This window comes from Trachypithecus francoisi, unplaced genomic scaffold (assembly GCF_009764315.1).
Source record: "Trachypithecus francoisi isolate TF-2019V2 unplaced genomic scaffold, Tfra_2.0 Lachesis_group0, whole genome shotgun sequence".
Classification (NCBI taxonomy): Eukaryota; Metazoa; Chordata; class Mammalia; order Primates; family Cercopithecidae; genus Trachypithecus; species Trachypithecus francoisi.
This window is the reverse complement of record NW_022681453.1, coordinates 69,232,387-69,248,412: the sequence shown is the minus strand read 5'-3', so window position 1 is coordinate 69,248,412 and position 16,026 is coordinate 69,232,387. Positions and strand designations below refer to the sequence as shown.

At 40.0% G+C, this 16,026-nt stretch overlaps 1 protein-coding gene across 8 annotated transcripts in view; it reads left to right on the top strand.

Moving 5' to 3' along the window:
- The window catches only part of CFAP91 (cilia and flagella associated protein 91), a 67,204-nt gene that overhangs the window by 25,732 nt on the left and 25,446 nt on the right, over window positions 1-16,026 (top strand). For all 8 annotated transcript variants that reach the window (XM_033211121.1, XM_033211120.1, XM_033211115.1 and 5 more), the window contains 6 exons: window positions 3,194-3,351; window positions 5,262-5,444; window positions 6,427-6,569; window positions 10,404-10,520; window positions 12,536-12,607; window positions 13,847-13,993. In XM_033211121.1, coding sequence (XP_033067012.1) covers window positions 3,194-3,351; window positions 5,262-5,444; window positions 6,427-6,569; window positions 10,404-10,520; window positions 12,536-12,607; window positions 13,847-13,993 — 820 coding nt within the window. The remainder of the gene's footprint in view (window positions 1-3,193; window positions 3,352-5,261; window positions 5,445-6,426; window positions 6,570-10,403; window positions 10,521-12,535; window positions 12,608-13,846; window positions 13,994-16,026) is intronic.

The following is a 16,026-nucleotide window of genomic DNA, read 5'->3' as shown; positions in this document are numbered from 1 at the left end:
AAGGGCGTTTGCTGAGTTTGTCCTTTGTGCTAGGCTGTGCTGACGTACTTTATTGCTCATAGCAATGCTACCAAGGACCCTTACACACAAGAGAGGGACCCAGAGAGTTAGAGACTCAGCTTGGTGCTAAATTTGGAATATGTTAATTTTTTGCAACACCTTCAGATTAAGCCTGAAGGCTTTGGGATGTTTTGATAAAAGCTTGCAATTTAATTAAAAAATAGTGTTTGGGGCAAAGTAGGTGTCAAATACCCAATCCTGTTGGCAGAAATTTAAATTTATTATTGTACTTTGGAAAGATACGTGTCTTTTCAAAAGGCATTGAAACTATTAAAAATGTATCTGGCCAGAGTGAAGGCGTCACCTGAGAAAGCGAGTACATTTGTTAAACTGAGGGCAATTTTAATACATGCATTTTGAGTCCCTTTTACATGCTAGGCTCTGTGGTGTAAGCTGGGAAAACAGGGATGAATAGGAAACTGCTCTTCCTCACAGAGCTCCTTATGGTCCACTGGGGCAGGGGGAGCAGGGAAGGTGGACGAGGATGGGACAAAAGATCTTAGACCAACCCCTCTCAGGCTGCGCCTATCAGGTGATGTGCTGTTCTATACAAAAAGTGCTTGGTGGAACCCAGGTGAAAGAACAGTTAGTTCTATTTAAGGTGGGTGATTTGAGAAAGAAAACTACTAAGAGGAGGTAGCTTCTGAACTGGGTTTTGAAGGGTAGGTAAGAAGCCTTCAGGCAGATAGTAATATCAGACAGTCATATCAGAAACTATCAGGTAGACCAATACTTCAGAGGTGTTGGTCTGAGATCTTTTGCACCATCTCTTTGCCCATCTTCCTGCTCCTTCCTGCCCCAGTGAATTATAAGGGGCTCTGTCAGTAATATCAGATTGACGATGATAATGATGATGATGACGATTAGTGGACTATAAGGAGCTCTGTCAATATCAGATGATAAGTGAATGGTAAGGAGCGCTGTCAATAATAATAATAACAATAATATGATGATGATGAGTGGATTATAAGCAGTTCTGTCAATGATATCAGATGAAGAAGAAGATATCTATAGAGCATGGAACACTTATAGAGGGCTTACTACCTACCAAATGATGCTCTAAGCATATAGATCTCAAAGTGTGGTCCACAGACCAGCAGCATCAACATTACCTTGGAACTTGGTAGAAATGCAGGTGATCAGGCCCCATCCCAGGACTTACTGAATCAGGGGTTGGGACCCAGCAATCCGTATCAGGACCTGCACTCCAGATTATGCTGCACTCTGAAATTTGAGACTACTGTTAGAGCACTTTGTGTATACATTAACTCACTTAATGCTCACAACAACTTCATGGGGAGGGTACTATTATTCCCTCCACTTTACCATTGAAGAGATTGAGGTCAGTGGTGACATGGAAAATTGAACCTAGCATTTCTAACTCTAGAGAGAAAAGTCACTGGGGTGTGTAGCTTAGTTTTAAAAATGCCTACCTCTCCAGTGAGCTGAGATCACGCCACTGCACTCCAGCCTGGGCGACAGAGCGAGACTCCGTCACACACACACACACACACACACACAAAGCCTACCTCTCCATTCTCATTTGTCACTACACTCTCACCCCTCTCAAGTGCATTCACTCTGAGAAACCTTGCCTGTGTGACATCTTGTTCTCCCTTCAGTCCTTTTGAGTTGAACATTCAGCTTCCCCTGCTGAGGCCCTGCTTTTCCCTTGTCAATGTGGCAAATCCCAATCCTGAGTTAACAGCTCCTCTATGGAAGGCTTCCCCACCTGTTCCCTCTTTTCCCGCTGCCCTATCCTTTCTTCTTCCATGAAGAGTTTTCACTCTTCTAGCCTAGTATGTATCTCCTTGTGCTGGAAATGTTGGTTCATATGCCTATTCCACCAGAACAGTGCTTGTTGAGAGAAGGTGTTTTGTCTTGTACATCGTTGTTCCTGCCTGGCATATGGTGGGCACTTAATAAATATTTGGCAAATGAGTAAGGGAATAAATTCAGGTATGAATTTCTAAGCAGGAGTAAAATGTATGTTCAAATCTCTGTTTTAGGAAGGAAAACCTTGACAGCTGGGTGGAGCAAAGATTGGAAGGAGGACAGACTAGCAGCTAGGAGTCCATGTTAGGAGTGAGATGACCAGACATGAGCTAGGGAATACAAGAAGCATTTACGAGGAGAGGTCCTTAGCAGCGGGAAGAAGGTGTAAGAGGGGCAGACTTCTGGGGGAACAAATGAGTAGGGTTTTGTTTTGTTTTTTTAATTGTCAAGGGGTAGCTGGAGATTCAAATAGATGGAAATTCTGGTTCAGAAATATCTAAGCTGGGCTGGACATGGTGGCTCATGCCTGTAATCCCAGCACTTTGGGAGGCCAGGGTGGGATCACTTGAGGCCAGGGGTTAGAGACCAGCCTGGGCAATGTAGTGAAACTCCATCTGTACTAAAAATACAAAAATTAGCCAGGTGTGTTGGTGAGCGCCAGTAGTCCCAGCTACTCGGGAGGCTGAAGCATGAAAACCGCTTGAACCCAGGAGGCAGAGCCTGCAGTGAGCTTAGATCAGGCGACTGCACTCCAGCCTGGGCAACAGAGCGAGACTCTGTCTCAGAAAAAAAGAAAGAAAGAAAAAAGAAATATCTAAGCTGGAGGTACAGATTACAAAGTCATCTGTGCATTGTTGGATGCACATGAGCAAGGTAGCCCAAGGAGAACAAGTTGAAGGTAGGGGGAAAAGAAACAAAGATTTGTTGAGTACCTATTATATGCCAGGCACTGGCATTTTTACCTCATTCCTTAGGACAGCATGCCAGAACCACATTTCCTCTTCACTCCCCCTGTTACATAACCCTCCAGGAATACCACTCGACCTGGCACTGTGCACAAACCTCTTACTGTTCCTTTAGGCCCATCTGGCTAGAGAGCCCTTCTTTTACCCCATCTGCCTGGCATACTCTTCATCCTTGAGAACTACACCCATATATATTCCTATTATATAGACAGTCTCTATTGAGTGCCACCCCCACGCCCTCAATTCATCTGTCATACTTTTGCCAGAGTGGTCTTTTGACAATACATGAACATGATACCAGCCCACAGAGAAGAGCGTGTCTGTGGCAGCCGTTCCTTTGCTCTCCGTTTGAGATGCCATATGCTTCTTTATGTTTTGTAATTTACTTGAAGACTGCAGGAGATTCGCCTGGAAGTTCTAAAAGAGCTGTTGAGGAAGCGTGAAGAGAATCAGAATGAAATGAATATGAAGCACTTGAATGCACGGTGGTCTAAACTGCAGGAGGCAAAAGAGGCAAAAATGGCAAAAATTCAGCGCACACATGTATCAAGTAATGGTGTAGTATGAACAATGAAGACAGTGGAAAAGTGGGCTTTGCTTTGGATCTTTGACCAAACCTGACTTAACTATGATATAATTCTGTGTTGGTCCTGGGAATCACATAGGTAAGGGCTGAGAGATGAGTTATTTCTTAAAGGTAGAAGAGTGGAGGGAATTCCCTTACTAAGAAAATCAAGTGATGGTGTCCTAACAGGTAATCAGGTTATTGAGATAATGTGTGTGTGTGTGTGTGTGTATGTGTATATGTGTGTCTCTATGTGTGTGTGGTGGGATAGGTGTTAGGTTCCCCATATTCATGGTCCACAGCCCTGGATAAAGAGCCCTGTTTCTTACCCTTTCTTCATTTTGCCCTTAAAGGTGGCATTTTAGACATTCTTTTTCCTAATCACCTTGCCACAAGAAATTTTAATGCCACATATATAACATATGTATGTTTACGTACTATACGTATATCTATACTTTATACATGAAAAGAGGAAGTATATGATTTATTATTTTTATTCAGTGCAAGATTAAGAATGACTGAATTAAAGATTCAAGTTAAATTTATATTTTAAAAATTTAAGGCCAAGAGAGGTAGCTCACGCCTGTAATTCCAGCACTTTGGGAGGCTGAGGTGGGAGGATTGCTTAAGGCTAGAAGTTCAAGACCAGCCTGAGCAACGTAGTGAGACCCCATCTCTACAAATTTTTTTTAAAACTTAGCCAGATGTGGTGGTATACATCTGTAGTCATAGCTACTTGGAGGCTGAGGTGGGAGGATGGCTTAAGCCCAGGAGGTCAAGGCTGCAGTGAGTTATGATTGTACCACTGCACTCCAGCCTGGGTGATAGAGACCTTGTCTCAAAATAAATAAATAAATAGTATCAATTACATGTGCAGACTATATATGCACTCATTCACAATATAATCACATTTTTAAAAATCATTCAAAACTTTTTTCTAACAAAAATAAAAAAATCACAAAACAAATTATTGCTTAAAATTATGTTTAGTGAACTTAAATTTTAACTTTTTCTTGATGTGAGAAAAGAGCACTTAACTGCCAGATATTTATTTAGATATGATCAACATTTTTTTCAGTACTTGGCATAACTAATGATAGATCTGACTTTTGTAGGCGAATAATAAAATTTAAATCATTTTCACTTAATTCTGAAACCCAAGTCACACCCAAAAGTGCTGAGGATCAAACATAAACAACATCCCCAAGACAGCAGTGGCACACAGGCCCCCTCTTGCAGCATGACGTCACGATCTTGTGATAAGATTTTTACTCCCGTTGAAAATGCACAATGTAGAGCCACCAAAGGGGTTTGGGTCTGTGATGGGATCTGAGAGAAAAGGAGCACAGGAGGTGGTGAGCATGACTCTTTAGATGAGTGTACTCCTCGTGTGCACAGTTGAGCCTTTCCCTCTGACTGCCAAACAATTCAGAAAGCTGTAAGCTGGGACAGTCTTTGGTTTATTTTGGTGTTAACCAAGATGAACCTATAGTCTTTGCTTTTGATTATTCTTGTAGGGAGAATAATTCCCTAGTTCCCCCACTGAACATGTATTTTCCAGTTGCTTTGAGTTTCATTCATTTAACAAACTTTTACTGAATACCTCTTCTTGGCCTGGAGTTTGAAATGCAATTATAAAATATTTTTGATGAGTACCGATTGAGGGCACTAGCTGATTCTGCTTCTGTGACTCCTGCCTGTCTCATGACAATCTGGGCCACACAGATGGCAGACCTCTGTTTTTAGTGTTACATTCTGGCTGTCGTGAGTCATCATGAAATTCATTCATTTCAATAGCTTCTCTGTGAATAACACTAGAATTGGTTTACTCTTCTGCATTTGTATAATTCAGAACAATATTTTGGAGATAGTCATGAAGGAATGTTTTATTTCAGCAATCAGAAAACTTGTAGGAAAGGGAAAGAACATAGAAGGGAAGTTGGAGAGAAGAAATATCATCAAGGATTATTCTGATTATGCATCACAAGTCTATGGACCTCTGTCGCGTCTTGGGTGTTTCCCAGACAATAACTCAGAGGACTTTGTAGTAAAAAACGACTATCTCAACACCTATGAAGGTAAGCAATTTACATAATTAGAAATCCAGTATAAGAAGGTTGTCTCAGAAATATGAGCAAATATACAAAATGTAGAAATTTAGATTAAAAGCTAAGCGGTAAAAATATTTTCAGTAAACACTGATGAACAGGTTTAACATTATTAACGTGAGTTCATACAAACCAATAAAAACTACTAAGACCCAAATAAATAAATAGACACACTATAGAACACACAAACAGACACACTATAGTCCTTGCTATAGAATGGTTCAGCAAGGACTAAATTCAGTTAGCTGCTAAATGTTAAAAAATGTTTAATGTCACTAATAATCAAAGTTATTTAACAATGAAATAGAGAAAACTTTTATACCAGGTTTTTGAAGCGAACAAAAAATATGTATAATGAAATCAACCCTTTACAAAGAAATCTCAAAAAACTAGTGAGCAAGAGGATGGGGAACCAGGGGATAAGTTCATGGAGAGGGCTATACCTCTTATGAAGTTCAAAAAAGGCTTATTTAGTTTTTTAATTTCACTGACAAGTTGAAGTATCATATGGCCAAGAACACAAGTTGCTGGTTACACTGCTGAACTTGTAGCTCTGGCTGGCCATCTCTATTTAATATTTTATTAAAATATGTAACAATTTATTAAAATGTAATAAATTGATGAACGTCTACTTTAGAAGGGTGGCACCACATATCATAGAATCATTAATTTTCTGTTGATGATTATTGTGGAATTGCTACTTTTTTGTAGGGCAATAGTTTCATTTTAGAATGCATTTCTCATTGTACAGTCTAAGTCACTGAGAATATGAGTTAATTGTATGGAAATGTGCTATTACATTTCAGGGACACTTCATTCTATTATATGAGATACACCCTCTCAACAATTCTAATGAAACTGCTTGGCAAACAGCTACAAAAGTTAACAATATACCTTAAAAATAATAAACGTAAGCACTGGATACTAAAAAACATGTACTTCCTTCTCATAGGATTAGTCGAACTTGAGTCACGTCTCCCAGATTTTGTGACACAACCCCGAATCAGAGCTCCAAAACCTAAAGTCATTACCACCAAAGCTGGTTTTCTGAAGAGGGCAGCAAGGTTGGACTATGAGTTGGCAGAGGTTCATAAGGTATAATCATTATCTGGAGGACAAAATGCTTCTAATGTGATTTTTGCAGATAAATGTTACCCTCCAAAAATTGCAGCAATGTCCAGTAGGTCAAATATAGACCTACATTCTCTGCTCTGCAGTTTTTTGAGGTTGCCCATGCTGTGCTGAACCAATATGTGTGTTTCCCCTCATTTCACGCTTCCGGAAACTTCTTGGAGATTATTTTCCCCATTTGCAGAAATCATATTACTTTCTGAAAGCGTTTTCAACTTGGATCTCTATATAAAATCTGACACTATACTAAGGTGTAGCAAGTTTCTATTGTTGGTGTTAATAGCTGTAATAGGCCTGATTTTCTCCCTTTTGTGTTCATGTGGTTAGGGCATATGAAGAAAAAGAGTTATGTTCAACTCCTTTCTCATCTAGTTAAAGCTCTAAAGGAAAATGTGTGATGGCCTTCCCCAGGATCCACAGCATGTCAGCCACCAGCTGGGCTTTCCCTTTTGGTAGCTGGACTGCAGGTATACAGAATCTGTGGTTTATGCTGGTGGTGCTCATTCTTTCCTGTGCATCAGAATCTCATGGAGGACTTGTTAAGACACATGCAGCTGGGCCCCATCCCCAGAGTTTCTGATTGAGTAGGTCTGAGGTAGGGCTGGAGTATTTGCCTTTTTGATAAGTTTCCCGGTGATGCTGCTGCTGCTGTTCCAGGAACCACACTTCAAGTCCCACTGGTTTATGATATGCTTTAATCACTGGCCCATTCATGTTTGTTCAGTTGATTTTAGTAGTTAATAAAGATTGATGGTAACCTATCCTCAAAACAGGACCTTAAGAGTAATTTATGTATATCGAGATGATTCTTTCTCACCTCATCCCCATTCCCCCATCTCCTTTTACCCATCCTGAATGCTGTGTTCATCATTCTCTCACTTTCTGTTAAGATTTTTTATAGATTCTTTTTATTAAGTTATGGAAGTTCCCTTCTATTCTTAATTTACTAAAACCTTTAATCATGTGTTTATGTTGAATTTTATCAAATGTTTATCTCTATCACACAATTTTTATATATGTTATTTTTAAATTATTGTAGCAACATTTATAATTGTTTGCAAATGTTAATCTATCCTTGCATGCCTGGGAAGAACCTGCCTTGGTCAAAGCATACAGCTTATTTTCAATACCTTGTTGGATTTGGTTTACTCATATGTTGATTAGGATTTTGCTTCTGCATTCATGAGTGAAATGGCCTTCTTGTTTTTCTTTCTCATTTTGACTGTGTATGGGGTTGGTGTTATAATTATGCAGGTCTCCTGAAATTAACTGAGGAATATTCCTTCCTTTTTCTTTTTTGAGAAGAGTTTAAATAAGATTGGGATGATCTGTTCTTTCAGTTTGGTAGACTATGCATATGAAATTATCTGGGACTAATATTTTCTTCATAGGAAAAATTTTAACCACTACTTCAATTTCTTTACAACTTGTAGAACTCCTCTGAATTATTTTTGGTAAATTTTTTAAAATAAATTCCATTTCACCTACCTTTTCAATTTTTTTGGGCATATGATTGTTGGTAGTATTGTTTTATAATCTTTTAAATGTTTGTTTTATCTTATTCATGTCTACTTTTTTCATTTACAATATTGTTTATTTATGCCTTAACTCTTTTCCTTAATCAGGTTTACTGAAGGCTTGCTTATTTTCTTAGTATTTATGTTTCCAAACAATGAACTTTTGATTTTGTTGATTTCCTGTATTACATGTTTTTTTAATCACATTAATTTCTACTCCTATATTTATTCTATATTCCTTTCTACTTTCTTAGGGTTTGTTTCACAGGTCTTTTCTTAAATTGTACATGTAGCTCATCAGTTTCAGGCATTCATCTGTTTTATATAAGTATTTTAGGTTAAACATTTCCTCCAAAATGCTGACTTTTGGTACATTTCATTAGTTTTGATATGTAGTATTTATCATTCTTAATATCTAATATCAGAAAAACCATTATGATTTTTTAATCTGTATTTAATAGTGTGTTTTAAAATTTCCAAATATGCAGGAATTTTAACTCATTTTCTCATTAACCTCTAACTCAATTGCATTGTGATCAGAGGTCATAGTCTGTGTGGTACCTATCCTTTGAAATTTCATGAGGCTTGCTTTGTGGACCAGTATATGATTATACATATAAAATAATAAAATACACCTTCAAATAACACAATGCCACTTCATGGGTAGAGCGGACACCTTAGAGCAGATTATTCCCAACTCCTTCTTCCCATCCCTGTGATGTTCCTGTCATTCATTTCACTCATCCAAATGCTATAATCAGCCAATACGTTTTACTTTTATTGCTTTAGCTAGCAGTTATCTTTTAGCTCAATTAAAAATAAAAAAACAATATAATTTATTTATTCCTTCTCTTCTGCTCTTCTTATACTTATATCGATCTAAGTTTTTGATCTATACCATTTTTCACCCGCCTGAAGAACTTTTTTTTAAATCATTTCTTGCAGGGAAGGTCTGCTGGCCATGAATTCCTTCAGTCTTTGTTTGCCCGCTTTATTTTGGGGAGTGGGGGGAATGTAATTCGCATACAATAAAATCCCCCTTTTAAAATATATAATTCAGTAGTTTTTAGCATATTCACAAGTCTGTGCAACCATCACCACTATCTAATTCCAGAATATTTTCGTCATCCCCAAAACAAACCCCATGCCTAATAGTGCTCAATTCCAATTCCCTCTTCCCCTCAACCCCTGGCAACCACTTTCCTTTTTTCTTTTTTGGCGGAGTCTCTCTCAGTCGCCCAGGCTGGAGTGCAGTGGCATGATCTTGGCTCACTGCCAGCTCTGCCTCCTGGATTCATACCATTCTCCTGCCTCAGCCTCCCAAGTAGCTGGGACTACTGGCGCCCGCCACCATGCCCGGCTGACTTTTTGTAATTTTAGTAGAGACGGGGTTTCACCGTGTTAGCGAGAATGGTTTCGATCTACTGACCTCGTGATCCACCCACCTTGGCCTCCCAAAGTGCTGAGACTACAGGCGTGAGCCACTGTGCCTGGCCTATTCTACTTTCTTTTTATGGATTTGCCAATTCTGGACATTTCATATACATGGAATCACGCAGTATATGGCCTTTTGCGTCTGGCTTCTTTCACTTAGCATAGCGTTTTTAAGGTTCATCCAGATTTTAATACATCTCAGTACTTCATTCTTTTTTTATGATTGTGTAACATTCCATTGTGTGGATATACCACATTTTATTTCTTTACTCATCATTTGATGAATCCACCAAGAATATAACCATGTTTAGTCAGTGGTTAACTTTTTTTTTTTTTTTGAGATGGAGTTTTGCTCTTGTTGCCCAGGCTGGAGTGCAATGGCGCGATCTCAGCTCACTGCAACTTCTGCCTCCCAGGTTCAAGTGATTCTCCTGCCTCAGCCTCCCGAGTAGCTGGGATTACAGGCATGCACCACCATGCCCGGCTAATTCTGTATTTTTAGTGGAAACAGGGTTTCTGTTGGTCAGGTTGGTTGGTTAACATATTTTTAGGAATATCGTAGCACCTCCTGGGAGATACACACATTCTTGGTAGTGTTTCTCAAACTGACCTAGCATCACCATAGAGAATATTAATATTCTGATTAATATTTATATCTGTGACCTAGATCTGGTAATGAAGGAAAATATAGGGTACAATATATGTTATTCAGGTGATGGGTATGTTAAAAGCCTAGATTTCACCATTATGTAATATATTCATGTAAAAAACTGCACTTTTACCCTGTAAATTTATGCAAATTTTTGTTTAAAAAAATAAGAGATTCTATTAACTGGCATTATTTCAGGCACTGTTGGATAAGAAAAATAATGTTCTTGAAGCCAGGAAACCCCCTCGCTTCCTTCAGAGAAACCCAATACCTCAACCTCGGCTTCCAACTCCAACCTTGGAAATGACTTCCAATGTAAGTTGGAAACTTTTTAGTTGAAATACTAAATTCAATATCGTTGTCAGCTTATTCTTAGGATAGTTTAGCTTAAAGCAAATCTAATTTAGCAGTGTTAGTTTCCCAAGCTCTAACTTAAATATTGTCTTTATTCTTATGTAGCAAACATCAGACACACACAAAAACAAACGAGATGAAATGAAATCTAAACCCAGTCCTTTTCAAAAATAAAAACACAATTTAAAAAATCTTTCCATGAAAAATCAGCATCAGAAGGTAGTGCTCATGTATATGAAATAGAAAAAGAAGACTGAGTGATGATCAGTTACCATAACTATCTTCCCATATGGAGAGATGGCTGATGACTGTTGGAGTCGAAGAGGAACGAAATGCCAGAGGTGTCATCAAGATAGGCTTGCTTCTGGGGTGGGAATGACTCAAAGGGCCCTGCCCAGGGCCACATCTTACCAGACTCAATTTGAGCAAGGTAGCAGAGTTGGTTAGGATTTAGACGACTGACTCAGACTAAACAAATCCACAGGAAACTGTTAGAGATGCCATGTTGCAAATTTATTACTTTACGGAGAGAACCATAACTGCCTCCTAGATCAGGCTGTTCCTCTTGGCTGGTCAGCACATTATCTCTCAATATCGGACAGTCCTCACAAGAAGCCAAATTGTATTCAGAAGGCTGGTGTATTTCTTGGCTGAGGGCAGGTGTTGGTGGGAGACCACACTAACCCCTGTTACTCCCTCTGATGAGTGGCTCCTGCAGAGGGACCAGAAAGCTCCCACCAGCCGGCTGGGATGTGCTGCTGGGTAACATTCTCTTTTCTAGACTTTGTGCAGGCCTTTGGTTGGCAGATTGTCTTTTTTTTTTTTTTTTTTTGGAGACAAAATCTCGCTCTGTCACCCAGGCTGGAGTGCAGTGGTACAATCTTGGCTCACTGCAGCCTCTGCCTCCTGGGTTCAAGCGATTCTCTTGCTTCAGCCTCATGAGTAGCTGGGACTACAGGCGTGTGTCATCACACCCAGCTAATTTTTGTAGCTTTAGTAGAGACGGGGTGTCGCCACGTTGGCCAGACTGGTCTCAAACTCTTGACCTCAGGTGATCCACCTGCCCCAGCCTCCCAAAGTGCTAGGATCACAGACGTGAGCCACTGCACCCAGCCTGACACATTGTCTTTCATGTGTGTTAATATCATCGATTAGACTGCTGTTTTCTTTTTACATTCAAAGGAACCTTAATTAGATTTCCAGACCCGCGGTGGCTCAAGCCTGTAATCCCAGCACTTTGGGAGGCCGAGACGGGCGGATCACGAGGTCAGGAGATCGAGACCATCCTGGCTAACACGGTGAAACCCCGTCTCTACTAAAAAATACAAAAAAAAAACTAGCCGGGCGAGGTGGCGGGCGCCTGTAGTCCCAGCTACTCCGGAGGCTGAGGCAGGAGAATGGCGTAAACCCGGGAGGCGGAGCTTGCAGTGAGCTGAGATCCGGCCACTGCACTCCAGCCCGGGCTAGAGTGAGACTCCGTCTCAAAAAAAAAAAAAAGATGATTTTTATAATGGTTAACCTTGTCTCTTATATTCTGATTTTATCAGCATAGCTGAAGTCTTGTGAGAAGTACCTTACTCTGACAATAGACTAGGTGTATTTTTGTCTACTGATGATCAAACATGAAAAATCCTATTGCAAAATGATGTTATCAGCAATACTTGTTGCTTCAAGAAAGATTTTGTTGGAAAGGAATATAAGGAAATGAAAGTGGCTTCATTTGTAGGGATAGCATGGCAGGGCGTGAATTTTTTGCTTGTAATATGGTTTGTTAATGATGAAAAATAATGAATTTTAATGTAAGTAACATTAAAATAGTATATGTTCAATAAGAGCAGGGACCGTGTTTTATTTCTCTTTAAATCTTTTCGGCATCTGGCACAGTCTGTTTTGCTTGAAATAAGTCTTCAAAAGAATATTTGATGCTTGGACTACTGCAGTTCTCAAGCTGCTTGGTTCTCCCTTTGTTCTTTTAGGAAGAAGAAGAAATAGAAATGGCTGTGATCTACCTTCAAAAGTTACTCCGGGGCAGAGTCGTTCAGAACATGGTGTGTAGGTCCAACCACTGGCCCTGCGTTTCTCTTTTGAGAATAATTTTTTTAGAATGCATATGTGCTTGGTTCCTTGGAGTGAATTCTCTTTTGCACCCTGCTATCCTATTCAGCTAAACTCTTAAATTGACTACCCATTTCCTTCTGATGTCCCATTTCCTTCTGGTGGCATCGTTTGTCCAGGTGGGTGGCACAGTGTCAAGGAGAGAGGCAGGAAGGACCTACCTGCTATTTGCCATGATTGTAACTAAGGCAGTGTGAAACTGACTTCTTCCTTGGAATTGTTAAATCCATACATTTTCTCACCTGAATTTTGGCTATTTAAGCATTATCAACCAGGTGGATTCCCTAATTTTTCACATAGTCATAATACAATTATTTGAGTTTGCATATGTCTGGCGATACCTACATTATAAATGAAATAGCTAAATAATGAACTATGGTTTTGAACCCTTACTATATGCCCACACTATTTATTCTTTGCACTACATGTATTGTCTCATTTTTTTTCCTATCCATAATTTCATTTTACAGGCAAGTAATATGAGTCTGAGGGAGATATAGTTATCTGCCAGCAAATTCCGCTCTGGTCTTCCTAACTGTAAAGCCTCAGCCAGATTATTTGTGTTGCTGGAGCAGGCACACTTCACGCAAAAAATGGACTGATATAAAGCCCCAGTTAATTGTTTTCCCCAGACAGCTATAACTCATAAGAGATTCAGATATGATGAGTAACTCAGCTGGATGAACAACTTATGTTTAGCACTGTTCGTTACTCTCCTTTCAGTATTTTCCCAAGAGAAATGCCACAGTTAAATTCGGACAACAGATTATCACAAACCAGGGACAGACCTATTGGAAAAGAAGATATGGCCATGAAAAATGCCATCCTCAGGTTTAGTAGTGAAGGAGCACAGGAAATGAGGGGAAGGTTCTGGTTTCTTAATATGACCCTGGAGTTGTCATCTTGTCCTTGAGAGGTATTGTCAGAAACTAAGTACAGCTCACTGAAAACTAAGCCCATTCTCTGCCTGAGAAGCTGAAGGCACAGAAAAGAGGGCTGAACTCTAACTCTGTGGGACATATCTGCTCTGTGGAATCCAAAAGGCAGGACAGAGCCCACTGTTCACAAGTGTGTCACAAGTCACTGCATGTGACTCCTAGCGCTTGGCACAAAGGGATGGTAACTTACAGGTCTCTCTTTGATTTGATTTGATTTGATTTGATTTGATACAGATGTTTGAAGGGAAAGAAAAGCGACTGGAGTTGATCCAGGAGTTGCGCACCTGCCACGCACTACAAGAAGATGAAAAGCTGGTGAAAAAAGCCGAGAAGCAAGTGACCCTGGCCTTACAGAGGCAGAGGAACTTACATGAGCACAAGGTTTTCCTTTTTTTTTCTTGTTACTTTCTTCTTAAATGTTCTGCCTTGATTTTATCATGGCACAGCAACATTCTAATAAAAATTCATGAAATGGTGAAAAAGAAACAGACCCACAATCCCATCACTCTGTCAGCTGTGTGTGTGTGTGTGTGTGTGTGTGTGTGACGGAGTTTCACTCTATCGCCCAGGCTGAAGTGCAGTGACACAGTCTTGGCTCACCGCAACCTCTGCTTCATGGGTTCAAGTGATTCTCCTGCCTCAGTCTCCCGAGCTGGGACTACAGGCATGCACCACCATGCCTGGCTAATTTTCATATTCTTAATAGAGATGGGATTGCGCCATATTGGCCAGGCTGGTCTCGAACTCCTGACCTCAGGTGATCCGCCCTCCTCGGCTTCCCAAAGTGCTGGAATTCTTAAATAATGCTGCTGTCGTCCTTAATTTGATTGGGGATGTGCCCTTACTGATTTGAATATGGTGGTATTGTTTCTTTGTTTGCAAAACAATAACAACAAAACAAAAATAATGCATTCTTTTCAATTTTAAGATTTTTTCCTTCCTTTTTTTTCACAAATATCCAGTGACTACTGTATTTCAGTTAGTGAGGGCTTTGCAGACTGAATAAATAACAAAAGCAACATGAAAAAAGTGAGAAATAAGATTTATCTTAAAATATTAGCATTTATTTTGGAGTTTTAGAACTGTCATAGCTCGTGCTGGTTAAACTGCGTATTAAATATGTTACTGTTTCATGATATGTGGTGATTTTCATCATGACCTCCCAGCTGTGTGCCACCTGACACAGCTAAGAATTACAGCTCCAAACCAACAACTGTAAATATTTTTCCTATTTTCTTCCAATGTTTGTCTATGTATACACACACTTTTCAATGCTATTGACATAGTATAGTTACACTTTATTTTACTCCCTCTCCCACTTTTCTGTAAGTCAATCTGAAAAAGAATCAATTTGCACAGAATTTAGTGTTATAGGGAAGTAATAATTAAAGTTAATATGACCCCCCTTTAGCAACATACATAACTCTTGTGTTATGTGGGAGTCGAGCACAAATAGTAAGCAGCCTGGAAATAACCACAACTTTCTTTCTTTCACATGACAGCAGCACCATGGATGGTTGCTGGGCTTGGGGAACTTTTGGGGAGTGAGGCAGGATGGGGAGGAAGCAAGCCACAGGCTGTGAGACCCAACAGAGGAACCAGAGAAGGAAGAGGAGAATGTGAACACTGGAGTCCCTGAATCTAGGAGTCCTAGAGTCCTGGAAAAGCTCAGATAAGGAACAGAATGCCCTGGGAGCGCTAGGCCCTGAGACCGTGGATGAAAAAATGCCCCCCTTGGCCCTTTCAGATTTCTGATCATGACTTTAGTGGGTACAGCTAAGCTAACCTAGGCTTTTCAGTTCATTTATTCCATTTAGTGGATATATGCGTGGGTGAAATCGTGTCAACTTACAGCTAAGGGAGGAGTTAATGGGCAAAGCTGTCACTTAGCCAGAGACTCACTCTGCTTACCTTCAGCTGTACCTGGCTGGATACACCCTGGATGTATGCAGGGATCTGAGGGAGTGAGCACTTCACGTATACCTGCAGCAATGTTGGTCTGTCTCTTTTCCCCTACTCTTATATTTCTGTGGAAAACAGTCCAGAAAATGCACAACCCCTAATTATGTAACACAGTACTTTCTGTGACTACAGCAGAATCCCCTCCCTAAACATTTCCCTTAATTTCAAATTAGATTGTACTGCCTGTGCATACCCAGATTTCTCGTTGAGAAGAGGCTAAAACTGAGCAGGCTTTCTAGCCATCTCAGAATTTTCAAGGTGGCACCTGACCCCGAGTGAGGGAGCTTATGCTCCTTGCAGATAAGGAGAGAATCTATTTGTCATCTCTGGGCTGAGTATCTACTGTTTATGAACAGAAGGAGTAGTGAGATGCTCTTAGCTTTGCCCTTTCTTTCCATCTCTCCCTATTATATAAATAAGGTTGAACTTTGTGGTTAGAAAGTCTGTGGGCT